This window comes from Balaenoptera physalus, assembly GCF_965194825.1.
Source record: "Balaenoptera physalus genome assembly, contig: SUPER_6_unloc_2, whole genome shotgun sequence".
In the NCBI taxonomy this organism is placed as follows: domain Eukaryota; kingdom Metazoa; phylum Chordata; class Mammalia; order Artiodactyla; family Balaenopteridae; genus Balaenoptera; species Balaenoptera physalus.
Genome location: NW_028126536.1, coordinates 890,889 through 918,864, shown reverse-complemented (window position 1 = coordinate 918,864; position 27,976 = coordinate 890,889). Strand labels below are relative to the sequence as shown.

The 27,976-nt window shown below is 39.7% G+C and overlaps 1 protein-coding gene and 1 pseudogene across 2 annotated transcripts in view; one reads left to right on the top strand and one right to left on the bottom strand.

Moving 5' to 3' along the window:
* The window catches only part of LOC309663526 (cyclin-Y-like protein 1), a 41,772-nt pseudogene extending 15,211 nt beyond the window's left edge, over nt 1-26,561 (bottom strand). Inside the window, exons 1-7 of the transcript in view lie at nt 26,324-26,561; nt 17,126-17,200; nt 15,205-15,239; nt 9,054-9,154; nt 5,469-5,504; nt 3,216-3,267; nt 2,124-2,243 (exon numbers count right to left, since the gene is read on the bottom strand). The product of the transcript in view is annotated as a cyclin-Y-like protein 1 (transcript). The remainder of the gene's footprint in view (nt 1-2,123; nt 2,244-3,215; nt 3,268-5,468; nt 5,505-9,053; nt 9,155-15,204; nt 15,240-17,125; nt 17,201-26,323) is intronic.
* Nucleotides 11,524-12,469, top strand: LOC309663525 (10 kDa heat shock protein, mitochondrial). The gene has a single exon (XM_082478876.1). It carries the CDS (start codon nt 11,956-11,958, stop codon nt 12,262-12,264), a length of 309 nt encoding a protein of 102 aa, XP_082335002.1. The 5' UTR covers nt 11,524-11,955; the 3' UTR covers nt 12,265-12,469.
* Nucleotides 26,562-27,976: the final 1,415 nt, after the last annotated feature.

Sequence of the window (27,976 nt, the reverse complement as noted above, 5' to 3'; positions counted from 1 at the left end):
TGCACTTGAGTGTATCCTGCTCCAATCTGTTAGGACTTCTTGTTATCTCTACCTTCACTGGTACCCTGACCGCTTTTCTGTCTGTCACTTCTGACTTGTATCGCTGCCACTGCCTAACTTCTCTGCCTCCCAACAGACTACAGTCTGTTCTCCCCAAAGCAGCCAGGAGAGCCTCTTAAATTAAGAGTACTTTATGCGCCTGCTCCAGATCTGCCAGAGGCTTCCCATCAAACAAATACCTTCTTCCCGTGGCCTGCAAGTTACGAGGCCCTGTGCGGTACGGCCTTGTCCTTCCGTGACCTCATCACCTATGCTCTTTCCCTCATTCCCCGCTCGGATCACAATGGCCACCTTGCTTTTCCTTGAACACACAGAACAAGTTCCTGTCTCAGAGCCTTGCACTTGTCCCCTCTGCCCGTAATGCCAGCGTACCTGATCTTCCTCAGTTCAGCCAGGTCCTGGGTTCAAACATTACCTCTTTAAAGAGGCTCTTCCTGAGCTTTCTAGTAAGCCCCTCTAATCACTTTATCCCTTTACCTTGCTTTCTCTTCATGGTTTTTACCACCACTTGAAATAGTCATCTTTTAAAAAACACTCATTAAAAAAAAACACTTATACTTTGCTATACACCTGAAACTAACACAACACTGTAAATCAACTGTACTCCGATAAAAAAAAAAAAAAAAAAAAATTTACGTCTTCCACACTTGCTCCATAAAGGCGAGAACTTTATTTATCCAACTTGTTCTCTCCTCCACCCCCCACATGTAGAAAAGTGACACAGAGTAGGTATTCAGTGACATGGTATTTATGACATGAGCAACTTCTTGGTAGCATTTAGCGTTTGGACCATACTCTCCTTCTTGAACCTCTCCTGGTGTCTCTTAGGGTTCTCTGCTGGGTTTCCTACCACTGTAGCCACTCCTCTGGGGATCTGTCCCTTAAGTGCTGACAGTCTCTAGTAGGATCTATCTTCTACCCACTTTTTATTTTACATACTTTCTCTGCATTTGAACAGCTACACTTAATTCCCTCCCTCTAGCTCAGATTCATGCTCCAATCCCATATATTCAAATGATTACTAGACACTGCCATTCTGCTGTCTCGCAGGTACATCAAGCTTAACTTGGCTACAAAGAAATGCCCCTCTTCCAACCCAAATACTCTCCTTCCTGCATTTCCTAGCTCTCCATATGCAAGCACCATTCCTGCCTCTCTCAAGCATGTGCTAAGCACTCCAAGTGGCCTGTAGCGCCAAGAAAAGGCCTGTGTCTGATCCAGTACCCACTGAGGGGTCTCTTTTCAAAAGGACAAGCCTCCTGTCCTAAATTCTGCCTTGATAGGAGCAGGCAGTGAGTGGCCTAAGTATTCCTTCCCTGCAGACCACGCAGCTGACTTTCCCCCCTACAGGTTTGCTATAGGGAGGAGTAAAACAATCCCAACTACCTCTCACTTGAATATGATTTATTATTCAAATGATAAAATCTTACCATAGGAATTAGGAATGGATGACAAAAAGGTCCTTACACAGCTGTAGCTTAGCAGGCTAACTAGAGTAAAGCCTTCTGAAGTCCTACTGGCACCCTAGTCCTGGGCAACTTCACATGCAGGCAATAAGAGGACAGCAGGGATGGTTAACACCATTATCCATTATCCAAGGAACAGAGAACTGAGGGCAGTAGTTCTCAGTCAGGACACACATCAGAACTGCCTAGGCAGTGCAGTCTGGGACTCAGCTTCAAACTGCCCGGAACCTGTTTCTGCCTGTGGACCAGAGCGCTCAGTGATTGCCCCGCCCCACCACCACCACACGCGTCGTCTGTGTGTGCGTGTGTGCACTGTGCGTGCGTGTGTCCCCTCAGGTGTGGAAGGAGAAACCAGAAATCTCTCCTGCTGCCTTTAATAGCAATTGTTTTGTGATGAGAAAAGCAATGGCAACGTTTTAAATCATAATGATGATTAAAGCTCAAATGTGTATACTTTACTTTCTTTTGATAGGTTTCTCTTAATAAAGTTCTAATGATCGTTTCAGGAACCTACTTTCATTTGGGAAAAACAGGACCATACCATGTGTACAAGACAGAAATTTCTACAGATGCTTTATGAAAGAAAAAATATCTTACCAAAGTTACTACTGCACCTTCAGCAGTTAGCTGTGCGGCACTAGAAAGAGTATGAACAAATCCGTAAATGAATTTGTGTTCAGGATCATGCTCGAAGTATTCCTCTGGAATCTTTTCTCGCTGAAGGGAGAAAAAATGCAATTTAAGTATCCACGGAAGAAAAATACTTAAAAGTACCCTTAAGATAGCAGTCTTCACACTTGGGCCCACGTGCCCCTTAAAATAATTCTGATTGGGTGACATGTCTTGTAGTCTTTTAAATCTAAACAATGGGATCCTAAAATACCACAGTGATCCAGTACTCACCACCATTCATTAAAGAAAAATACAGGCACAACCGCAGAAAATTTATGTATTTCCACGTTCCTCCCCACAGAATTCTAACCAAATGTAAACTATTGGGTTGGCCAAAAAGTTCATTTGGTTTTAAGTAAAAATAAAAGACACAGTTTTCATTTTCACCAAGCATTTTATTGAACAATATATTCACTAACCAAACAAACTTTTTGGCCAACCCAATACTTTTAGGCTCAAAAGTCTTGCTGATCACCATATGTCATACTTTTCTGTAGTCAACTTTGAAAACACATTTCCAGTGTCCTGTAACCATAAGGCTCTAAGAATGTGCTGTCCTGTACAGCAGTCGCCAGCCACGTGTGGCCACAGAGCACCCGGAGAAGTGAACTTTAAAACTTTGTCATTTTAATTCGTTTAAAATGTAAACAGTTTTCTAATTTTCTTCTTAGAGGCCTTATCATATTAGGTTTATTTACAAATATTTATATTGTTTGATGCTATGGAACATCATCCTTTAAAAAGATACATTTTCTGTTACTTGGGTATGTTTACTTACCTGCTCACTATTCACACAAAGTGCAACTCGGTTCATATCCATCAACCCCTTATACAACACGCCTTCGGGAAAATGACTAGACACAACATGGCGTGGGGAAGAAGACTTAAAGGAAGATGAATTTGACTTCGAGCTGGAGGAAGTAATTTTCTTCTAGTAATTAATTTCAAAGCAAATCAGCATGAAATAAACACAACTGTATAAGAGAAAAATACCACTTCAATAAAACTGACACTTACTGTGAGTGGATGTAATCTCTCATCAAAAATATCCAAGGATCTATCTGCAACTCTATAAAATAAGAATGTGCATTTAAAAAATTAATTCAGGACTTACTATCTTAGTAAAATATCGGCTAGGAGTAGAGAGAGGGGTAGAGGAAGCTTAACCTTCAACGAAGCAAACAGTTTTATAAATTCTTCTCCTGGATTCCACCCTTAGAAAGGTTTCCTGACCTATTTTTACTCAGCACATCAAGTTCTGTGAAACCTTTTCTACAACAACCAGCCAGAGTTGCCTCTATAAGCACTGACCCTCCCTAACAGGCAATGCTAGTAAACCAATATATTTTCACCCCTCTAACCTCACACTGGAATATGCAAGAACATTTTATGAAGCAGTGGTGGTGGGCAATAAATTCTTCTCACTTCAATCAATGTGAATATGAGATTCATGGTTTTTTCCCGTTTTTTTCTCTTTAGTTCTTTATATCCTTATTGTGTATTTCTTCTTGTCTCTTTTAAATAGTTTGAGTTAAAAATGTAATTGTCTTTTTATTTTAAAAGAAACCAGGCTTTTTAATTTAAAATTTCACCACACTAATACACTGCGCTCATTTGAACAGCGGTTCTCTAAATGTGGTCTGCAGGCCTCTGGGATTCTCCCCTATCCCCTCCTTCAGGAGGCCCAAGAGGTCAAAACTGCTTTTATAAGAATACTAAGACACTACCTGCCCTTCACATTGTGTGACATTTGCTATGGATGTATAAAAGCAAAAGTGGGTAAAACTGCTGGTTTCTGAGCATGAATCAAGGCAGTGGTACCAAACTGAATTAGAAGTCATTCAATTATTCACTGCCACTTGCAGTTAAAAAATCTGCTTGAAGAACATCCTTGATAAAAGAGTAAAAATTAATAGTGTTCTTAAACCTTGGTCCTTCTTTTTAATATTCTGAATAAGTGGAAAGTATGCATTAAGCACTTTTACATACTGAAATATGGCTGTGTTAAGGAAAAGCACTTGTGACTTGGCGGTAAGTCATTTTTTTCATAGAACACCATCTTTATTTGAAACACTTTTTTCATCGAACACCATCGTTATTTGAATGTACAACTGACACAGTCATTCTTTCAAAAATGAACAAAGTGAGCCTGTCACTTCAAGGAAAATAACTCTAAAGTTATTTGTTGCCAATGATAAAATTCAAGCCATCAAGCTAAAAATATCAGGAGTTTTGGAAAACTTCTACCTTCGATTGTGAACTTGACAACTTCTCAACACTTAAAAGACTTTTCTGGTAAGACTGGTGGTGATACTAACAAAAGTGAGTTTTTGACACTGTCTAAAGAAATGTGAACCAATACTTTCCAAATGACCAATGTATAATATTATAAAGTCAGGTACAGGTAAAAAGATCTACTCAGTATGCATGACAGATCAATGGGTATTAATTTAACATAGTATTTATTACAAGTTCATTGATATGATTTAGAATTCCATTTTAACTAATTTAAGAAACTAGCACATGCAGACTTTTGGTACAGTATCAAAGAATATACCAAATTATCTGAAGGCTTTAAAAATACACCTTTTTCCAACTATATATCTGCAAGCGGCTGGATCTTCTTCATATTGTTTCTTCAAAACAAATGACTGAAGACAGAATAGATATGAGAATCAGCTGTCTTCTATTGAGGAGATACTTTTCTCTCAATATTTTTTGTTGTGGAAAATAGTTATTTTTCATTAAAAAAAATGATTTATGTTGAACACTGGGGTTCCCAATCAGGGGTGATTTCGTCCCCCAGGGGACTTCTGGCCATGGCTGGAGACAGTTTTGGTTGTCGTAATGTGGAGGGAAGAAGGTGCTACTGGCATCTAGTGAGTAGAGGCCAAGGGTGCTGCTATATATCCTATAACACACAGGACGACACCCCACAACAAAGCATTATCTAGCTCAAAATTTCAGTAGTGCTAAGGCACACCCTGTTTTAATATACAATGAATTTAATTTTTTAAATTCTCAATTTCAATTTCTAATACAGTAAATTATCAATATAACCCATATAAACAAATACTCTTTGGGATGCTCAGTAACCTAAGAATTAAGGGTCCTAAGAGAAAAATAAATGATTCACTTCTATATTGTAATAAAAGCACTCTAATAATAAAAGCTTATGCCAGTAACATCTATAGTTATTACCTAACACTAAACTTGATACCTTGTAAATTAATTAGCTGGAATAACAAGATAGGTTTCAAAAGAGCTCACCTGTTCTTGATGTGGTAATATATTGCTAAGGTCATACTGTGGAGGAAAAAAAATACATTGTCATCACTGATTTTTATCATATCAGGCCTGAAGACATTTTTAAAAAGGGGTTAGCAAGGAGGGAAGACCTTCCAGAGGCCCAGTGGCCCCGAAATCCTCGAATTCAGAACAGTACCACATGGGTGCTTTCCCCCTTGTTTTAGGTTCTTCAGCTTTTAGCAAAATTAGGAGACCCAAAATGCTAGATATGCTGTTAGAAGGCATGTTTTGGTTGATTATTATAATATATAAATTATTACATATGTCCCCTGTCATTTGTCCTTCTACCCACAAAACCTTCTGTCCTGTACAAGTTATATCTATCTATACACATGCTTAAATTTAAGCCATATAGTAGTTTGTGTGTGGGGGTGTGTGTGTGTGTGTGTGGTTGTTTTGTTAGCCCCTGCATTTCAGTTGATTTAGTTCGCTATCCACCTACCCATCCGTTTTCCATTATTTCCCTAAAAGTAAATAATAAAAGTGCTCTATACCAAAATGATTTCAAATCACTTTTACATAATTATTAGAAAATTTAATAGCAAAATTTTATAGCCACAAAACTGATGATAGGTCTAGCTATCCTGAAATAAGCAGTGCTAATAAGACAGCATAATACTACACAGTATCCTATTAATGACAGGTATTTCCAAATTATTTTAAATAAAGTATTAACGAACAGATAGATACAAGTCCTTAGGTAGTCTTTTTTAAGTTACTATATTCCTAAGTTATTCACAGATGTTGTATATTAGGCAACAAAGGGGTTCTCTGGTTAAGTTATATGCTCCCCTTTGTTCTCAGTGTCTAAAATGAAACTCAAAATAATTGAGGGAAGGCAAATCTGAATTTTAGAATAGGTCTATAGAATCTTAGCACTTGTATAAAGGCCTGTAACACCGTTAGCATCAAAGATGGATACTTCTATAGTGCTTCCAAGTTTCATCTTCAAATTGATTTTAAAATCACAGCATTAGAAGTTTTATGATGGAAAGGACCACTGAACCGTAGATGACATTTAATTAAACCACCCATTTTACAGATAAGGGAACCAAGGCTTAAAACTGACTTACCTAAGGTCCCACTAATTATCAGAAGCAGTTCTCTTTCTCCTGCCCTCTAACCAAATAGTGGCTCCCAAGCTCAGCTGCACACTGGGATCATCTGAGAAGCTTTAAAAACTGCCTGGCTTCTGCTTCAAGATGTTCTGATTTAACCGGCACTGGGTATGACTTGGGCATCAGGACTGTTTTTAAAGATCCCCAGATGACTGCAGCGTGCAGCAAAGTTTAGGGATGAATGAGTTAGGGTTAAGATCGGAGAATCACTCGGGATGCTTTTGTCCATATAATCATGCTTCACATCATTCCCCATCTTGTCAACAGGTGTGTGTGCGTGGGTGAGAGAGAGACAGACAGACAGACAGACACACAGACACTGTGTCTTGGAGGCGGGGGCAGGCGGGTGGACTTTGTGCATCCAGAAACATATATCTTGAAAAGTTGCATAAGTGATTCTAATAAGGCTCACCTACCCCACTGAGAACAGCTACCCCACTGAAAACTAACCCCATGATAAACATTTTCAAAATCATTCCTAAAAGCCAATTGGCCCTATTAATTTTCTCAGTAAACCTTTATTTCACCAATAATGAATGTGATGAATGATCATTTCTAAAACTTCATGAGAGCAAATTAAAATTTACTGTACTTCCAAAAATTAGACTAGGTCGGGAAAAAAAAGGATGAAACCTTCTTGTCTGAGCAAGGTAAATCTTTTTTTTTTTTTTTTAATTTTATTTAATTTTACTTAATTTGGGATGCATGGGGTCTTTGTTACTGCGCGCGGGCTTTCTCTAGTTGCCAAGAGCGGGGGCTGCTCTTTGTCGTGGTGCGCGGCCTTCTCACTGTGGTGGCTTCTCTTGTTGCACGGCACGGGCTCTAGGTGCGTGGGCTTCAGTAGTTGCACACGGGCTCAGTAGTTGTGGCTCGCGGGCTCTACGGCACAGGCTCAGTAGTTGTGGCGCACGGGTTTAATTGCTCTGCGGCATGTGGGATCTTCCCAGACCAGGGCTCGAACCTGTGTCACCTGCGTTGGCAGGCAGATTCTTAAACCACTACACCACCAGGGAAGTCCCTGAGCAAGGTTTACTTTCAAAGTACTTTTGAATTATATACTGGACATCAGACTCTTTTGAATTCAAAAGAAGCTGCGACTCTAGCCAAAGTAGAGTGGTTTTTGTACCCACAGATTCAGTGTCTTGGCTGAAGAAAAACATTCAGTGATTATGTGATAAGTGCCCAAACTCAGGACTTTAGAGATGGGGCTCAGTTTTTGCTGAAACATGACTTGACTGCAACTATTATTGTAAGCAAGAGAGGAAAGTTACATTATTATGACTGTGAACTTGCTGTCTTTAATTAAAGTAGAAGTTACTGAGAATTTAAATAGCTAAAAAAAAAGCTGGCACATTAAAAACCAATTAAAAATACAATTAGCTTATAAAATTAAGACAACAAATAAAATTAAGGATAAGGACATTAATATTTTCAAATAGCATTTCCCAAACTGTGTTCTGGAAAATCAACATTCATATCCTAAGGAGATGTTAATGTTTCGTGGACAACCGCGAGGGAGGAGGCAAGAAGCTCTGCATCCCGTTTGGTTTTTTTCTCTTAAATAAGCTTGAAAGGTTCATCATTAGGGTGTTTTGAAAGTGCATCTCCAATTGTGGACTATGAGGTGCTCCCAGAAATTAAAGAATAGTTTCCATCATCATGACACTGTTCGTGTCTCCTTAAGTATAAGCCTGACCACAGCCATGTTTCCGAAACCTCACCTCTTTTATTGTTCTCTGCTGTGAGTGATACAGTGTGTTGGAGATATATATATATAAACAAAACTTAAATGTGTCTATTAAGTTAAAACCTCAGTTGAACAAATTTCATCTACAAAGAAATTAAGCTTGAGTGTGTATTTCTTAAGACTGGTTTGATATATTCTCCCCCTCTTTGGGGGACAGGAAGGAGAAGTAAAATTTCATACAGAAAGAGTGCAGGAAAAAAAAAAAAGCACAGTGGGATAAATCTGACAAACTCCAATTAAATTTAAATGCAGATTCGCTTTGGTGCCAGCAGGGGACAAGCTGTTCCTTCTTCTAAGAGCAGCTTCCAAAGTAGTGCACGTTGTTTGAGGACTACAACTCATACAGTAATAATTGTCTCTAGAAACAGCCAATCAAAAGCACCTCTCTTTCTCACTGTGTTCAACAATGGCTTAGCAACAGAAACGCGTCAAATAAAGATTTATACTTTTTCTGGGATTTCTTATTTGCTAACTGACTTTCCCTTCTATCATGCGCTCTAAGATTAAAATGGAAACTGAAAATTCATATTTAGGTCCTTGAAATCAATCTATAGTTGACACCAGTTTTTTAACCTGATCACTGAAAAGGACAATTCAAATGAATGAACTTATGTATGGCTAGGATGCTTTTAGCGATAAGGGGGTCTGTCACTCAGCCCTTGGCAACCTACTTGTACTCACCATTTTACTGTGGTTCTAAGATTAGGCTGGCTGACCGTGCTGTCATCTAGAAATATTGTTGAGCATGAGCTATACTTTTTAGTAAGCTGCCCTGGAGATACCTGAAGGGGAAGGGAAATAGAAGAAAATGTCACAGTAAGTTAAACCTATCAAGTGTGTGTTTTTCCTCGGTTAAAATGTCAAACGATAAAGCATTAAGATTTTTCTTACACTCCATGAACTGCCTGAGTGTGATATCATGTGCAGCTCTATGGGAAACCTCTATACTCTGACTTCCACAGACGAGCTTTGAGAAATGGGTTATAAAATGCTGCCTTGATATAGTACCTATAATCAAACCTGGCAAGCACCTATTATAAATTACCTTTATAATAATGTAAAAAGTTTAGAATAAGATTTCAGGGTTTTTTCCTTAAGCAATGAAATGCAGCTGAGATTTCCTATTTCTATTCATTTACTACAATAAAACGTAATGCTTTATATAATACCGATGTAGGAGCATTTCACTGCAGTAAATGAACACCAATAATAAATGTTCAGGAGACAGTGTGACGAAACAAACGTTTTCCAATCAGAGGCTGGGCATGCCAGGGCTGCTCTATCACTAAAAAGCTGGGGGCCATAAGTCTCTCTGGGCCTCAATTTCCTTATCTGGAGGACAAAAAGGTACTGCTTAAAGATTCTCTCGCATCCAAAAAAAACGGATAAAACAACTCTGAGAATTTAACTTCTCACTTCATGTTTAAGTAAGACTGCCATTACATTACTCAAGTGAGAACCTCAGAGAATACTTGCCATTCATTTCAAAATTGTACTAATTCTGTTCTACGTGTTATTTGACACTCCTGCCTCACCCATGCTGCTCTCTGCCTGCAATGCCTTTTTCTTCCTCCTGTCCCAGCAAGCTTGACCCCATCTGCCTCTAGGATCCCTTTGCCAGCAGGCACACCACAAAACTTCTCACTTTCTGCACACTCACACATCTAATTTACCAACTGTTCCATGGTCTCAGCTGCTTGCATAGTACCACCCTCTTAAGTAAACAAGCTTCTCCAGGTTAGGAAGATTCTTCTCCTACCTCCAGCTACTGAGCACAGAATCTGGGACAAATTAGGATTCGACAAGTGTTTGAGAAATTATTTAAGATCAGTTACAACTGGAGGTAAATCTTACTAAAGGTACAAATTCGTGAGAATTTATCTACAGTGGTGTTGGATAGGTGACAAAGAACTTTTTGAGACCCTCTAGAGAATGAACTATCTTTAAAACACTTTAGAAGTATCCATTTATTTGTGAAGAGCCCATGAACACGGCAATAGTCAAATACTAAAATGGCCTAAACTATGTTAGGACAACTCTGTTCCTTAAAGTAAGGCCAATAACCAAATCCCAATCACTGAAAGCCACTGGAAGGAAGAGTAGCATTCTTTAATACCACAGAATACGAACAATTTTAAAGCTGGGTTTTGGTTTTGGTTTTTGTTTGTTTACTAATTCAGATGAGCCTTCCTTCCTCCTATTCATATAAAATAGTTTTCACCATGCTGTCACACTCTCCCATCAATGTCCTCCACAAATACATGAAAGGTGAGGCAGGGAGAAAATCTAGTTGATGCTTTTTAAAATACAGAGCATTTAAATAAAAATTGCCAGTATCCAATAATCAGAAATATCCAAATGGCATATATAAAACACCATTTTGCTTGTTTCAGATGCTTTATGCAAAGCCACTTATTCCTTATTAACAAAAAGTTCTAGATGTAACATATTTGAAACAGTATCACTATTTGGAAGACTAATTTCTCCTTCAAGCTAGAAATGTTTTAAACTAAAACTCTGATATGGTCCTTAAGCTATTTGGTTAATGTGTAATTTTAGAATCTCAAAAAACAGATACAGCATGAAAAATGAAAATTCACTCATTCAAATACTTTGATTCTAAACGAAGCAGGTTATCTTTTAAGGTCACTACTATTAGGGTATAATATGACATACACTACACGTAATAAAAGTCAATTCTGACCAAAAATCTATATATATGAGGGGAATAAAAATAGTAAGGAAATGTACCAAAATATAGACTAGTTGGTAGAGCTTTGGGTGCTATTTATCCTGTTTTCCTCTATTAAAAACTTTTTTTTCTATTATGAATGTATATTGATTTGTCTTTGGAAATATTACTGCTAAAACATTTAAAATTTTTAATTAGATGTGCTCTATAATCCTATGGGGGCTCATTTAAGTTGTATCAGCAACTTACAGTCTACTGGCTCGATCCTACAAAAGAAACACTTCCACAGGCCTACTCCTGAAACTATTCAAACTTTCCAGCATCTAGTGTTCACTAAAGGATGGCAGAATTGAAGCCTCTGAGCAAAGCCTAGATATGTTAGCTGCCAGCAGATTACTTTCCTCTCATCTTGCTTGAAAATTTAAGATAACTGTCCCTTATGATTAAAGCTTTACCATTGCTGGCTCACAACCTCAATAAACTGCACTGACACACATAAGGGTATAAAATGCAAATACAAAAAAAAAAAAAAACAAGTAGCAAAAAACACTACTGACAGTTTAATGTTCATAGGTATTATTTCAATTGGTCACTGAAGAAGAGTATTTATCTTCATTCAGCACTAAGGACAAAATACATGGACTTTTACAATCTTTATAAGGGGAAAGGTTGCTTAGTAGACTGCAGGTTTAATGGTGAAGACTAGAAAATAATCATACCTAGGAGGCTAGTAAGTAACAACCCTCAAAGCTTATCATTAAAGGTCAAGTACCTGTTGAAATCCTGCCCCCACCCAATGACTCTTCCCATTGTGCCTACTGCCTCTGATTTTAACCCATTAAAAGAATAAAGCTGGAGAGAGCGAGAGTACGAAGTGCGGCAACCCGAGTCATGGCAGGACAGGCATTTAGAAAGTTTCTTCCCCTCTTTGACCGAGTATTAGTTGAAAGAAGTGCACCCGAAGTTGTAACCAAAGGAGGCATTATGCTTCCAGAAAAATCGCAAGGAAAAGTATTGCAAGCAATGGTAGTAGCTGTTGGATCAGGCTCTAAAGGAAAGGGTGGAGAGATTCAACCAGTTAGTGTGAAAGTTGGAGATAAAGTTCTTCTCCCAGAATATGGAGGCACCAAAGTAGTTCTAGATGACAAGGATTATTTCTTATTTAGAGATGGTGACATTCTTGGAAAATATGTCGACTAAAATAAGTCACTATTGAAATGGCATCACGTGAAGCTGCCCGTTCCCCCAATGGCATCACGTGAAGCTGCCACTGAAGTTCTGAAATCTTTCATCCTGTAAATAATTTCCGTGTTTCTTTTATAATAAAGTAATGATATCCAAACTAATGATATTCATTGTCTCTGAAATTTCGTTTTCTCTGTATTGATTTAAACATTCCCAAATAAAAGTATATAAATGAAAAAAAAAAAAAAAAGAGAGAGAATAAAGCTGAAGTTCACTTTTTTCTTCCCCCTTTTCACAAGTTTTGGATACGTTTATTAAGAATCAATGACTTTCACTGAAAAGTCTGTAATACTCCATCTATGTTGCACATTAATGGACAATATGGTAGGGTGAGTGGTTTGAATAGAATTCATACTCAAGGCCTTAGTAGAAAAGTATAATATTCTAATTATAGGTATAATCAAAAATATTGTCTGAATTAATATCGTTAATTATATTGCATTAAACTTCAAACTCAGAACCTATATTCAAAGAATAAATCTAAGTTTGAGTAGACTGACCACAAATCTATTTCCTCTCCCCCTTCTTTCAGATATCATCTCATTAGAATTAAAGGCATTTTTTAAAAAAGCTATACATAAGACAGGATAAACAGCAGATGATTTTTAATGTTTGAAAGGTGAAAAGACTAGATAAAGGAGTGGTAACTGACATGGCAGAACAGAGGAAGCACAACCTTGGTACCTACAGAGGCTGACTAGGACAGGAACAAGAAAACCAGTTTGTCTTACAGAACCCAAGGCAGGCTCAGAGTTCAGAGGCGTGGTCCCCAAATCCTTGCAGTGAGGCCCATCAGTTAACGAGTTGTCCAAGTGATGCTTCCAATTAGATCTTAACAGACAGCCAAGGACCATCACACGTTTGAGGGAAGCCCCCAACAAGTAAGAGATCAAAACAGGAAGAAGGAATGGGACTTCCCTGGTGGCGCAGTGGTTAAGAATCCGCCTGCCAATGCAGGGGACACGGGTTCGAGCCCTGGCCCAGAAAGATCCCACATACCACAGAGCAACTGAGCCCATGCGCCACAACTACTGAGCCTGCGCTCTAGAGCCCATGAGCCGCAACTACTGAAGCCCGCACGCCCTAGAGCCTGTGCTCCGCAACAAGAGAAGCCACTGCAATGAGAAGCCCACGCACCCAACAAAGAGTAGGCCCAGCTCACCGCAACCAGAGAAAGCCCACGTGCAGAAACCAAGACCCAATGCAGCCAAAAAATAAATAAATAAAATAAAATATAAGGACGCTTTAAAAAAAAACAAAACAAAACGGGAAGAAGGAATTGATGGGAGTGATAAAAACTCAGGAGCAAATGAAAACTTGAAATTGCATCAGTGAAAAAAAGAATGACAGGATATAAGAGAACTCTATAAATTGAAAATAAGGTAGACAAAACAATATATTCAATAGAAGGATTAGAGCACAGTCAAGGAAATCTCCAGGAAGCAGGACAAAAAGACAAAATGCAAAGCAGGAGGGGAAAAAAGTTAGCGATCTGGTAAGTCTAAGACTTCCAACATCTGAATAATAGGAACCTGGAAGAAAAAAACAGAATATCAAAGAAACACACCAAAAAGGTCTATACCAAACCAAATTATGAAATTTCAAAATCCCAGGGAGAGGGAAGGTACTAAAAGGTTCCCGAGAAGGAAGGGATGGGGGAAAATGACTAAAATCGGTAATGTACAATGTACCATACAATGTCAACAGGTTTAAGAGCAACAGTGTAAATGAGAAGATGAGAGGGAAATGTCTTTAGAACGGCAAAAATTAGTTTCAACTGAGAATTCTATACTTTATCAAATAGAAGGAGTTTCAGAGAGGCTAGATCTCTCTAAACTTTCTGCCCATGTGCCCTTTTCCCAGGAAAATGTGCTCCAGTAAAACAAGGAAGTATAACAAGACAAGAGGGAAACAGAATCTAGGACATAGGGGATCCAACATAAGAGAGCAGAGTTATGTGAGATCCCAGATGACTTCACACAGATATCCCAGGAAAAGAGGCATAGAGCAGGCCTAGGGGAACACTAGTCTATATGGGAGTAGGAAGACAAAAGATTGGGGCAAAGTGTCTCCAAGAAAAAAATGGAACAGATGTGGCTTAGTAGACGGAAAATAGTTTTCATAGGCATGTGACAAATGTTAAAACATTTGGGGAAAAAAATAGCTGTTAGAAAACAGGCAAGTGAATATAGTCAGGAAATTAATTCCACAGAAAAAATGAAGAATGTGAAAGCAGGGAGACCGGGCAGGGAGCTACTTACTGCATTTGGCTGTGTGAGATCACGTTGGCTAGGAAAAGGGGGATTGGGTTATCCTAGAGAAGTGCAGAAGTGCTCCAATTTCATTAATATTTAAGAAAAAGAATGAAGGGTGTACAAGGAGGAGGCACAGTCAGAGAACTATATGGCTCAGCAATGCACAATATTTGCAGAGTCGTAGTAATGTAAACATTGATTCTGATTTAATAAAAACTGATACATGTTGAGGGAACACAGGGAGGGAAATAACGTCATGGTGGAGCGAAGAAGCTCAGCTTTCACCTGCTATGACAAGAAGTCAATGGACAGTGCTAAAAATTAACTTACCTGTTATACTTTTATTACTTTGGTTAAAAAATAAGATCAAAAAAATAAGGCAAAAGAATTTAAGGCAGATCTTTATACTACAACCGTATTAGTGAAATTTAACGTAAATGTCAGAACCCTTAAAAAATGGGCACTACTAAGTCAAAGACTTTCCTGAATCCATTTGATAATTAGGAAAATAGAGATTTAGAAAATCTACAAAAAAGAGGTCCATGCTAACAGTATTGGATCCATCATATTTTTAGGAATCATGGCAGACATATTTTTAATTCAAACTATTAATTTCTTAACTTTTCAACTGTTTACTTACATGGTTGAAATGGTTGCTCCTCCTCTTTTCCCGCACTAAGAATAAAAAAAATTAACTGATGAATTCTGATACAAATGCCATAGAAAAATAAAAGTAGTCACTAATTATCTGATGGATTACCAATAACACAATGAGATAGAATTCCATTCTATTTTTTAAAATAATTTCCAACAAAATATATAATTTAAATCACCCAGCAAGATGAGTCCTATAAATAAAATCTAAAAACTTAGTTTCACTTTTTTGACCTAATAGATATTCTGTATTAGGCACAAATGAAAGACTCCCCATTTACAAAAGAAAAGGACAAAGCAAATCAGGCCAGGTGAGAAACTTAGCTAATAAAAAAATGTACCTGCTGCATAGCTGAACTACTAGCCAGGAGTATTTTCTCAGTCTTCATTTACACACAGCTTACTTTAATTACCACAATCTACAGATGACGACTCTAAGAACCAGTTTCTGGCCAGGCACTCGTCTCCGAACGCACCAGGATCTCTGGAAGCATCCTGAACCACTTAATGGTAACCTACTCAAATACCTTACTGAAAAAATACACAACTGGAAAGTAACCTATGTTAAACGTAAATTTTAAAATGAGTGTGCTGACCTAAATGAACATATCTACAGCACACAAAACGGTTTTGCTCCAACAAAGGCCAGAAGAATAAAAGCCTGAAGAGGGTCTTAGGCCACACTCTTGCTCACATTGCCTCCTTTAACTCCAGACAGGCATCACAGGCACGGATTCCTTAAGGCTGAAGAGAGAGACAGGCATGGGACAGCTTTTCTTTTACTGTCTCCAGAGCCCCTCTACATGTGAGCAGCTCATGGCTCTGGAAGAAACTGAGAAATAGAGCAATCCTAACCAGAAAGGAGTGGCTCAAGTACACACACTAGAAAAATGCAAGTTAGAAACCCCAGGAGCTTCCAGGTTGGTGAGCATGTAGTACCCTTGCAGAGGGCATCAAAGCTCTGTGCCCTGTCCCCATGCCTGGCCCTATGCATCTCTTCCATCTGGCTGTTCCTGAGTTATATCCTTTTATAAAAACCAGTGATCTAACGGAAAAAAACAAAAAGCAAAACAACAACAACAAAAAACCAAACCTCCGTTTTTTATTGTGCTGCATCACTTTAAATATTATGGAATGTTCACTTCTTGTATTCCTGCTCTCGTAATCAACTGAATAACTTGGTCACGTATGGCTTTTTAGCAAATAAACTAGGATTTAACATAACATTCAGGAAGACAAGCAGGCAAGCAGGAGTGCAAAAAATTCTACGGTTCTGATTCTCATCTTAAAACAAGGAGGACACAGGAAATGTATATGAGTTTCACATGCTGAGGATAATCTTCTGGAAAACCCCATATGGCATGTTGCTCTTATTACCCTGGCACAGCACTACATTAGGATGAGAAAGTTTTGAATAGCTTAAAAGTTCTGAGTAGCATAAATCTGGATGTGAGATAGGCTCGTCTGGTTGAACACTGTGTAAAACAGGGCCAAAATCACAAGGCTCAATTCCCACATATAACAACTGATTTTTCTGATTTGACCAAATGAAAACCTAACTGTGACCTAAACCCTATCATTTGTCTTTAACATATGTGCTCTTCGGAGCAAGGGGAAAAGGACAAAGTAGCATGGAGAAATAGACCACATCTAAATCATGTGGCCAGTTGACTATGTTGATAAAGAGGTGGCAAAATGTATAAACAGATAGTCTAAGTGTTCTCCTCCCTAAAACACTGACAACTAAAGGAAACTGTATCATCAACATATTAAAATAAGACAAGTGAATACATAAAAAAGTGAAACATTTAAACCACTGTAAGAGTTTTTCTAAATACCTCCTATAATACACAAAACAAAAACAGTTTTCACTCTTTTTCTCAGGGAAAAAAAAAGCATTGCCTTACCATCTGTTTGAGATTTGCTCGGAAAAATGGTGCTTGCCCTTGGGTGGTCAGAAGGGTTTGGTTCCAAAGCTAAGTCTGTATAGGAAGAAGAGAAAAAGGTGTGGTGATTTAGTTGAGTAGAAAAATACATGATTTTAAAGATAGCTACACATTGATTGAAACCACTTATTAATAGTCTTGAGAAGAGCTTTTAGTAATGACAAAAAGGCAATTTTAGTAAAGGCACAATATAAAAATTCTATTGGGAAACAGCAAAATTGTAGAAACTCTCCATACATGTGGAGAAAAACCATGGCTATGTCTTAGACTTCTTTAACTTGCACCTAAATAATCTATGCCATTTTTAGATGAATCATATATGTGACTCCCCTCCTATTTATCAATTAAAAATTCAGTCACCCTCTTTTAAAGCTGATATTACTAGCACATTCCAGGAACAGTCTCAAGAAGCAAGTTATGCTGTGGCCAACTACTGTCAGATACCAGCTCAATATATCAAATATGCCAAAACGAAGTGAGTTGCTTTTGGCAAATGTTCTTCAGACAATCAAATGGCTAATTCTAACTCCATTCAACAAATGAACTCATTTCATTGGCTGTGGTTTATCTGGGGGCTATTCATCATGGCAGATTTAAGAGGACTACATAAAAGTTCAATGTTCTAATCTAGAGGAACACTTCCATGAGAGTGATTTTTAACTTTGCCCTCTATTTCCAAAGCTAAACTCACTTCTTCATTCCACGCTGCATGATTAATTTGGGGCTTCAATAAGAGTACTTTCTGGAGCAGATCATAGGGCTACTAGAAAAAAATTTTGGCCATACCTACACGAAAAGGTGGGTCTGCCTGTAGCCCACCTTGCACCAAGGTGGGATAGCGTCTTCTATTTAGGCAGAAATACAAAACAAGCACAAGCTACCACACAGGATAGTAAGGTTGTTGTTTCAAACAAACAAACAAACATAAAAGCCCTATGACACTTCCTCAGCAAAGTCCATCTCAAACCATTTAACCAATCTTTTAAGAAACTGGACCAAGATTCAGATAAAGAGTAATGGTTAAGGCAATTATTTCCCAAACCACATAATAACTGATCTGTTTTTGAAAGATGGCTTTGATGGTCAAAGTGAAATACAAATATATCCCTGCCTCTTAGAGAATCCAAAGAATACACACATTGATATATTAAAAACTAATTAGTCTAGTAGTGAATTCTGTCTAACCCAGCATTTCACAAATGTATCTACCTAGAATCCCCTTTTCCCACCCAGAAAGAATGTGGCACGAACAGTAATTTTGGACTTCCCGTTTTAACAGGAATCTGAGCCATCCATTTTAATGTCATTGCCAGCACTAGTAATTTACAGAGCTAAACCAACTGCTTTGTTCTTCATGAAAATTCCTTCACTGAATTTGAAGTTTATCAAGCTGCTTTTGGAGAAAATATTCTATTCAACATTTTTATGTAAAAGACCCATACAATTATTTTAAAGTTTTTTTCTCCTACATATTTGAAAAATTAAGACAATGGGAAAATAAATTATTTCAGCTGTACACAAAATGGCAGGCAGAGACTTTCACAGCTGCCTCTAACCTATAGCTTCCGAAAGAATTCATGACTACTTACCTATACCAAAAAGAAAGTAAATAGACTACATTTGAATCTAAAAAATAAGCAGAAATGTTTGCAAAGTAGCTGTCTTATTTATCAGTGTCTATGGCATGGTAAAACTTAACAATTTTCAATGGAAGTCCAGGAAAATTAAGTGCCAGAATCAAAGAGAAGCAAGCTTTAACACACACACACACACACACACACACACACACACACACACAGCCGCCAAACCAAGATGTGCTACTACAGATCTAAATACAAAAGTCAAGAAGGCTGGGATAAAAGAAATGACAACATGCAAAAAAAAAAAAAGTAAACTTAGCCCAAGTGACCAGAAAAAAGCTGGCACTCTCCCTACTCTATCCTAGGGGGTTCAAAGGTAGGCACAGGATCCAGGAACGGCCAATCAATCACAGCTGTCCTGGGGCTTGCCAAGAAAAGAGAAAGGCAGAACTGTACTCTAGGATCCTTAGCTAGTCTTGAGCTGCTGGACACTCCCCTTGCTATCATGAGGGGAAAGGCTTTTCAGGAGACATCAACAGAGGAGAGCAGAACTGAGGAGATCATTTAACTCCTGGGTCAAGTAGTGCTTAACTCTGTGATGTTCTTTTAACTTGCAACTGAAGGAGACCTGGTTAATCAGCAGTACTGATGATCACACTAAAGGTGGGGAAAGGTAAAAGTCACTTGCTCATTCCTTTATCAAATATCATGAACAAAAATCTGCATGAGACAAAACGATGCTCTGTTTAAAAGTTACACACAACCATTCACAATCATTAACACACAATGATTCACAACTGTTACTTTTAGTTGCTTTTCTTATACGTTAAAAAAAGCTCTAATTAGTGTACAATTTATGTCTTCTTGTTACTAACAAGCGCTCTCCACCCCACTGTTGCATATTTATTGTTTAATGAATACACACTGGCCCATCAAGTGTTATTCCTATACTGGACTTAGCCAATCCCCTATTGCTGGGGATTGGTGCTTACAAAGTTCTATTCTTAAAATATTATGAGGAAAATCTTTATGTACATAGTTTTTTAAAATAATGGTTTTATCTCCTTAGCAAAGATCTTCGGAAGTGGAATGACTAAGCCAAAAGGTTAGATCACTTTCACGGCTCCATGTACAATGCTAAATTGCTTCCTAAAGAAGGTGGGGGGCACATTAGGGTATAATGCTACCAATCATGACATTTTGATTTCCTACCCTTGCTTTGGATACTTGAAAAAAAAAAAAAAAATTCCTACTGATATGAATGAGGAACCTCACTGTAGATCTAATTTGTATTTCTTCTGATTACACAGTTTGACCATTTTCCCACAGTTATCAGTGTTATTTCCACTTTGGTGAGTTGGCCTATCATTTGAATGTACTGTAAACACCAGGGCCCTACTGCTGTCAGTTTGCATGAGGTTTTCAGAAAATATTAATCTTTTGTTTATAGCCTATATAACTAACAATTTTCTATATAACTTGCACTTTTTGCTAATGAAAAATACCACATCACTATCTTATAGAATGGACATGTGAGCCATTAGACAGTAAACTCATACATACACACAATATTTCTGCACTTCCCATGAACTATCTTCCCAAGAGCCTAAGGAGACTATGATAAAACCTACCACACTCTTCACTATCACAAAGGTAAGACTGCCAACTATTAAGCAAAGCTTTACCACCCACCATCCCTCTCATCCCTCTCCCCACCACATGCACACACAGTAATTTAGAGACTTCAGGGAATTACTGTGCATTCAGGAAATTACATGGATTCTTCCGAAAGTTATTTCTTTAGAAACCTCTAAGAATGTTTTACCCAGGAGAAATATTCTTGAGCTCATGATTAGGGGTTATGATTAAAACTGTATTTTAAGACCCATCATTTTTGTATTATCAATTTAAATTGCAACTTATTTGACAGCATGATAGGTCGATGTAGAAAAAGTATGATTAAAAAAAAATTAAACTCGGTCTTCATGTAAACATTCCTCAGAGGAAACCTGTAAAACACCACCGACACTGAGTACTGTTTTTCCTCCAATCTAAGATTCTACCAGTTGTTAAGATCCATCTCAATTGCAGTTGTTAAAAGTGTGAAAACATAGGCAACTTAGAACAAATGAAATGCATTACTGAAGGCTAAAAGTGTTAAAACTATGCTATCAAACTGTCGATAAATGATTTGTCCTTGTTAAAATATTAGAGGGAGAGGGAAGTGACCAAGAAAGCATCTGACAGAAGCAGCATATTTCAGAAAGCGATTAATATCGACATATTGATTTCAATATATTCCAAATAAACAGGAGATGTCAGCAGTTTCTGGGCCAACTGCTGAGCACCAGTTTACTTAACGGTAACCACTGCATTTACTGAACTGCCCTAGCATCCCTATACTGTGCAGTGTATTAGTTTTATGGCTCATAATACAAACATTACAATCTTTACAATTACCATGTAAACTGATGATTTCATCTCTTTGCGTCCACACTTTCCACCGCAGTCAGGGAGTTCCTGCCAGCCAGCCCTGAGCTGGGCTGCCTCACCAGCGGGTACACAGCAGGCTCCTGCACCTGCCAGGCTACTGCTCACCCAAGCCTTGATCCTGCTTTCCTAGCTTCTGACAATCCTGGCTTCCAAACTTCCCAGCTCTGGTTTCCAACTGCTTCTGTACCTGCCTCTACCCTGGTTCTCAGTTTTGCCTTATTTTAATCCTCAATCAGTGTTACAGTGATCATGACTGAGAGGTGACACATAGGTAAGTACACCTGGCTTTATATATTTCTAAAGAGCACTTTACTCAGTTTCTTGGACTTTTAAGAACCTTTCTGGGTTGCAAGTTACCTTCATTTCATTTCACATTACGCAGTGTTACTGTTTTAACTCTTAAGTTTTATTACTTTAATACACTAAAACAACAACAACAAAAAAGGCTGAGAAAAAAGGTAGTATTCCAAAGAAGCTCACATAATGTCAACAATAAATTCTGTTCCTATATGCCATGCATTTGGAATTTACAGTCCTACTCTCTATCAATACTCATTTTTAAAACCTTGGACAACTCAATTTATACCTAAGAGAAGAATTCCTACACTACCTAACTCAGAACATGGTGAGAATCAAATGAAATGCAAGAGCAATCTATATACTACAGCCTATTTTAGACCCTTATTAATATCGCTTTTTTGTTCAAGCCACTGTTGGCTCTCACCTGAGCTACCGCACCAGCCTCCTAACTGGTCTCCCTCTCTGCTTCCTTCCACCCTTACAGTCTATTCTCACACAGTAGCTGGTCTGATCTCCCTCCGCCCTCTCTACCCCCCTTCCCTTTTTCTAAGAATTAACATCATTCCCCTGCATATAATCCTTCAATGGTTTCCCATTACAATTAGACTAAAATTCATATTTTTTGGTCAAGGCCCACTAGGCATACAAGGTCTTAATCCCCCATATTCCTCCTGGCATTCATTCACTCAGCTGCAGCCACCCATCTTTCTGTCCTTGGCACGCATCAAGCATATTCCCTTCTTAGGAACTGCACAGAAGCCTCTTCTCCCACAGCCTCACACGGCTCTCTTAGGACTGCTCATGGGTCGCTTAAGGAGAGAAGCTGTCTTTAACCACCCCTTGTAAAACTGTCCTCCTCCCCAGCCCATTACCTTCATTTTCTTTCTTAGTGTTCTCACTACCTGATGTTATTCTTGTGTCGTCAGCCCCCAGGCACCTCTAGAAAGTAAGGACCTGAGTTAGGATACGGGTTTTGTCTTGTCTAACCACTGTTTGTCCTGCCTCTGGAATGGTGCCTAATAATCATGTTTCAGTGTACCCAAAACCAGTTAAGGTTTTCCCAATTTTCCCACATCATCTAAGATTTCTTCTAATGCTGTCTTTTGATGTGTCTGTCACCTAGGACCAGAGTTAATTTCAGATCTCTTAGAGTAGTAGTTTAGTTACTCAGAATCAAAGACACAAGACAGGTTACCAAGAACCACGAAAACCTAAAAGAGGAAATCTAATGTTCAGTGAAAAATCAATGGTAACTTTAATTTGGAAAAAGAACATTTAATGTTAAAATACCTTTACTACAAAATGACTCACCCTATGAATTTAATTAAGTCGTAAGACAAAGTGTACAATCAGAATGCTATAGAGAAGTATCAATACAATGCATCAGTTTTTATCTGTGTCCCCTGAATAAAGCATTATAATGGGATTATAAAAGATGCTCAACCATAAAGGCTGGGTAAATGAATTATGCTCCAAGGTTATTCGATGGCCCAGTAAACAGTTGGTAAAAGGCAGGCTGTAGAGCTATGCGCAGTTGCATGGAAATACATCACCCTGGAGCACTCTCTAGGTGTCAGCACGGTTACAGGAGCTTCATGTCGTTACTTTTCTTTATAACAAAAAGTTACAAAGTGGCACATAAAGAACAATCCCATCTTTGTAAAATAAACACAATGTTATGTTTATATGCATACAAAAGGTTCAGGAAGAATCAACACCAAAATATTAATAAAAATTCTGGATATTCTGAGTGTGAGTGAAGGACTTTTCTGTGTTTTCTCAATCTTTCACATCAAATGTTCATTAATACTGTCACCAAAAAAAGGAAAGATCTGTTGCTCAGAGGTTTTTCCACATCATATTGCCAATTCCTTCCCTACCCACTCTTCAGGGGGATGGGAGGTAGGGGTCACTTGAGAGAGCACCTTTCACCAGAAAATTAGCAAAGCTCCTAAGGTCAGAACATAAAGGCTGTATGAAAAGTTGATGAATAAAAATAAAATCAGATAATAGGACCGTAGCATCTTCTTTTCTATTATGACACTACCATCAGTTATATTAGATATACTGTTAAAGACAAAGTAGTAAAAAATTCTTTTGAGTCTATCTGAAATCTATACTACGTTCTTAGGAGTTACTTTTTTGAGATGGCTTGAAGAAATCATGTTCTTCTCCAATGTTTCTGAAGAACAAGACAGAGCATCATTTATGTACGATTTTCTCTAAGTAACCAAATAATTCTTCACTGTAGAAAAGCCAAAATGTTTTATATCTGAGTAGGTATTTCTCAGTTTCCAGGGAAACTGATACAAAATTGTCTGAAATAAAGACATGAAGAGCAAACTTCCAATGTGCCTGTACTTTATATTTGGTGTTCTGACCTTGTTTCTATGGAAACTTAATTAATAGGCAAATGCTGAAATTGAGGTTTCTCTTATCACTTTATCGAATGCCCCCCCAAAAAAGACAAATTGAAATGAAATTTTAACAATCATGTTAAACATAAAAAGGTAAATTCTGTACTCATGAACTCTATTTTTCCAGTTCCTGATTTAGCACTCCTTCCTTATCATACATAGTCGTATGCTAAATGCTTAGTACCTTACCTGCCCGCTTACCAGCTTCCCCTAATGTCCCTCTGTCCAGGGCATTCTCGGCTTCAATTGGATTTCACCAGAACAAACTCTTTAAATTATATCAACGTGTTTACCTGACTGATAAATTTAGGCTATTTCATGACTTCTACTTTTATTCATATCCATTGCAATGTATGTACAGACAGAGAATGGAGAGGTAAATGTTGCTTCTGAGTTGTGTACAATAAACTGGAATGGCAATAATCAAAACTGGAGTATGCTGAGATAGGCCTAACTTATGGATAAATTATAATAAAATATAAGGTGCACTCTAAACAGTTTCTTAAGCATCCCAAGAACTGAATTTGGCATATCTACCACCTCCCAAGTCTGTCTCTTTTGTTCAGTAGCTGTGTTACACAGTCATTTCAGATCTCTAAGTCTTGGCTTCTTCATCGGCAACAGAGGGAGAATATATACGGGCCTTATTTGTAGATGGAAGGGCCGAGTGAAATACACAAGAAAATGCATTGTAAATCTTAAAAGAATTCTATAAAGGTCCAATTTTCGTCTCTCATCCTACACTAGCCAACTACTAACTGTTTTTAAAAATCATTTAGAGGCTTACCTTATAGCAACAAGCAGAGCAGTTTTCACAAGTACTTACATGCTTTGTGTTTAAAGCTACAATTAATTCACATAATTTGTTCATTCTTTCACAATATCTAACGATTCTGAAAAGGGAGTACTTTCCACTTACAAAGCCACGTCCATCATAAGGGTGAATCCACAGGCTTCATTATTCTAACTTTTAAAGAAATTAAATAAACCCAACTAAAATTTAAATAGAAGAGCTGTAAGACATTTCGTCTATGAAATAATGAAATAATCTCTGGCATTTAAATGAAACAAATGGGCCAGTGGGGCTTTAACATCTTTATGATACAATGTTTTATACTTCAAAGAACAGTCTTTATTAAAGTGCCACTATGCTACCCAGAATTTTTTTTTTTTTTAACCTAGAGCCATCCCTTTCCAAAATTCTAGAGGCAAAAATCAAACATTTCCTCTCTTCTCTCTCTCCTCTCCTCCCCGACAACACCCACCCCCAGCCACTTAGTCTACAGAACTTTTACCTGAACATTCCTAAAGTTAAATAGTATTCTACTGGGGGGGGGGGGGGCGGAGGAGGAGGGAGCCATGGAGACATTTTTCTGCAGGATGGATGTGGTATGTTAACTCCCAAACCTTTATATTACAAATTACAATCTGAATTTGTTTTTTCTCCTTTGAAACTTCTGTCCAGCAGTCTCAGGAACCACCTCACCCCTCCCTTAGAACAGGCAACGTGCAAAAGAAGTCGGTTAAGGCTGTGCAACTGAAGACATACTTGTGTCAAAGTGGGAATTTAAAAGTAATCAGAACTCCATGGGGTCTCCTTTGGTAAAGAAAAAAAACCCAACAACTATTCTCTGCAGCCGTGGCAGTAACGTTTCACACCGTTCACAGTTATTTTAAGCCCCTCTCCCACCATTTTCTTTCCTATCGTGTTCAAATTATAGTTAGAAGGGATAAAGTAGCTTCTATCAGGGCGACTGAAAACATTAAAATCCAAAGAATTTTAGTTAAGAACACCACACTGACTCTGTCCATCTCTATTTTGAATTTAAATGACAAATCCTCTAATGTTTGTCTTAATTGTCTCGAGTATCAACTACCTTAAGGAATAGAAATCTGTCATCAGGCCCTTACCTAGTTCCTTCGCTTAGGTACCATCTGGATAGGGAGACGGGATGGATACGCCGAAGTTAGAGTATTTAAGTTTGCATTAAGAAAAGAGAGACTACACCAGAAAGTCTCTGCTAAGTCCCACGAGATGTTAAATAGAACCACGAACAGGAAGGGCCGCGGATTGGAGGGTCTCAGGCCGGGCTGGGAAATGGGAACGGGGGAAAGAATTGGGCATTCGGGTAGGGAAGAGGGAAGGAGACTGGCCGGACGCGACTGGTAAAGAATAAGGGGTGGGGACGCCAAGCAGAGCCAGCCTTCGTCCCCGGTGCCCAGCCCTGGGAGAGCCAACTCCGGGCAAGAAGGAGCCCTAGGCGGCGTCTCCCTCCCGGGGGACCCTGGGGGCGGCGGAGGCCAGAGGTAAGCCCGAGAGCAGACGGCGCCGACCCCGCGAGGGGCGAGGCGCGCCCGCCGCTTCTTACCTTCGGGCATCTCCCGGTCGCTGATGTGCTGCAGGTGGTGGCCTTCGCCACCTGCGAAATCCAACTCGGCGGGTTCCACGGTAGCCGCCGCCGGAGCTACTGCCACCGCATTCCCGGCCGCCGCCTTGTAGACCTCAGACTCGCAGTCCGGCTCCGCTGACCCCCTGCGCCGGCCCGACTTGGGGCTGGCATTGGGGGACAGGCAACAACACAGCGAGTTCCCCATGGGGCGCCTTCACTCCTCGCCGCCGCCGCCTCCGCTCGTCCCCCGACTCTGCCGAGCACAGAAGCCGCCCCCTCCCCCAACAATGGCGCGGCGGGCACTGGCAGCCCCGGGCTATGCCGGGGCTGTGCCGCACATGCAGACGCGACTTCGCCCGCCGCTCTCCTGTCCGCCCAGCCGCCGGGGCCCCGGGCAGGGGTACGGCCCCGGCCGCACCCCTGCCCAGCCGCTGGGCCCCGGGCAGGGGTCCGGCCCCGGCCGCACCCCCGCCGCTGCCTCCCCGGAACCAACTAGTCTGTGAGGGCGGTGACCAGACCCGCTTATTTAAAAGGGCTGGGAACCAGACAAGCGCTGAGACGCGCAGCCACTGAGGGAGAGAGCGCAGCCGGAGCTCCTCCTCCTTCCGCTGCCACCTCCCGACTGAAAGTAGCTAGCCCGGCCGGCCCTTGCCTACCGGAATGTGTCCTTCGGTTACCTGGTTACGACGGACCAATCACGACCAGAGTTCCCTCCACGCGCCCTCCTCAGAGCGCAGGCATGTGACTCACAATGCCCCGCCCCCGCCCGCGGCTGCCCCGCCCCCCGAGCGGCGCACCCCAGACTCTGGTTTCCATTCATCTCTCGCGCTCCGAGCTTTCCGGTCCTGCGGGAAGCGCCGCGGGAGTTTGTTAATCGAAGCCGTCCTGAGTCAGTGGGCTCTGTAGAAAGCCCCTGTTCGTAAAATGCCAGTTCAGTTAGCAACTCGCTTTCACTGGGTCCACAGTTGACTCATTTGATGTATTGCTCAACGAACTTAGTTTCACCCCAATTTTTGACCGTTTTTTATAACTGAATGCTCCTCCTGTCTTGCCTTCCAAAGAGTGTTAGTTTCCGCCTACAGTTTAACCATAGCAACCCCCGGGGCCCTGGTCCTACTCTCAATAAAGAGCTGTGGCTGTGTCTTGAATGAGACTCGAGGACACGTCACCCCTCCACTTCCTCATCAGCAAATTAGGGACCAAACTCCCCCCTCCCACCTCTGAGGCGCTGGGATTCAGCAACTCGCTTTTCTCGCCTGTTGCTCTCTTCCACGGCAGGAGTTTCCAGGTTTCCCTACTTTAGCCAACAACAACGCATAAAGCACGATTTTCTCATACAAACTTGAGAGTCACAAAGTGAAGTACCACGGTCTTGATTTGATGAAGATGATAACGATAGTTAACATTTGGCAAACACTATGCGCCCGCCCCCGTTCCAAGTGAGGTACTCATTTAACCCTCGGGAACAAAATCCTCAGAAACCTTCATTTTACAGATTTTACAGACGCTAAGTCACGTTCCCAAGGTCACATGATTGCTCAGGGGTGTGGCCAGGATTTGATCCCTGATTGTGTGGATCCCCAAAGGCACCTTATTGTGATCATCAGAAAATAAAGGTCGAAGTCAAATTTG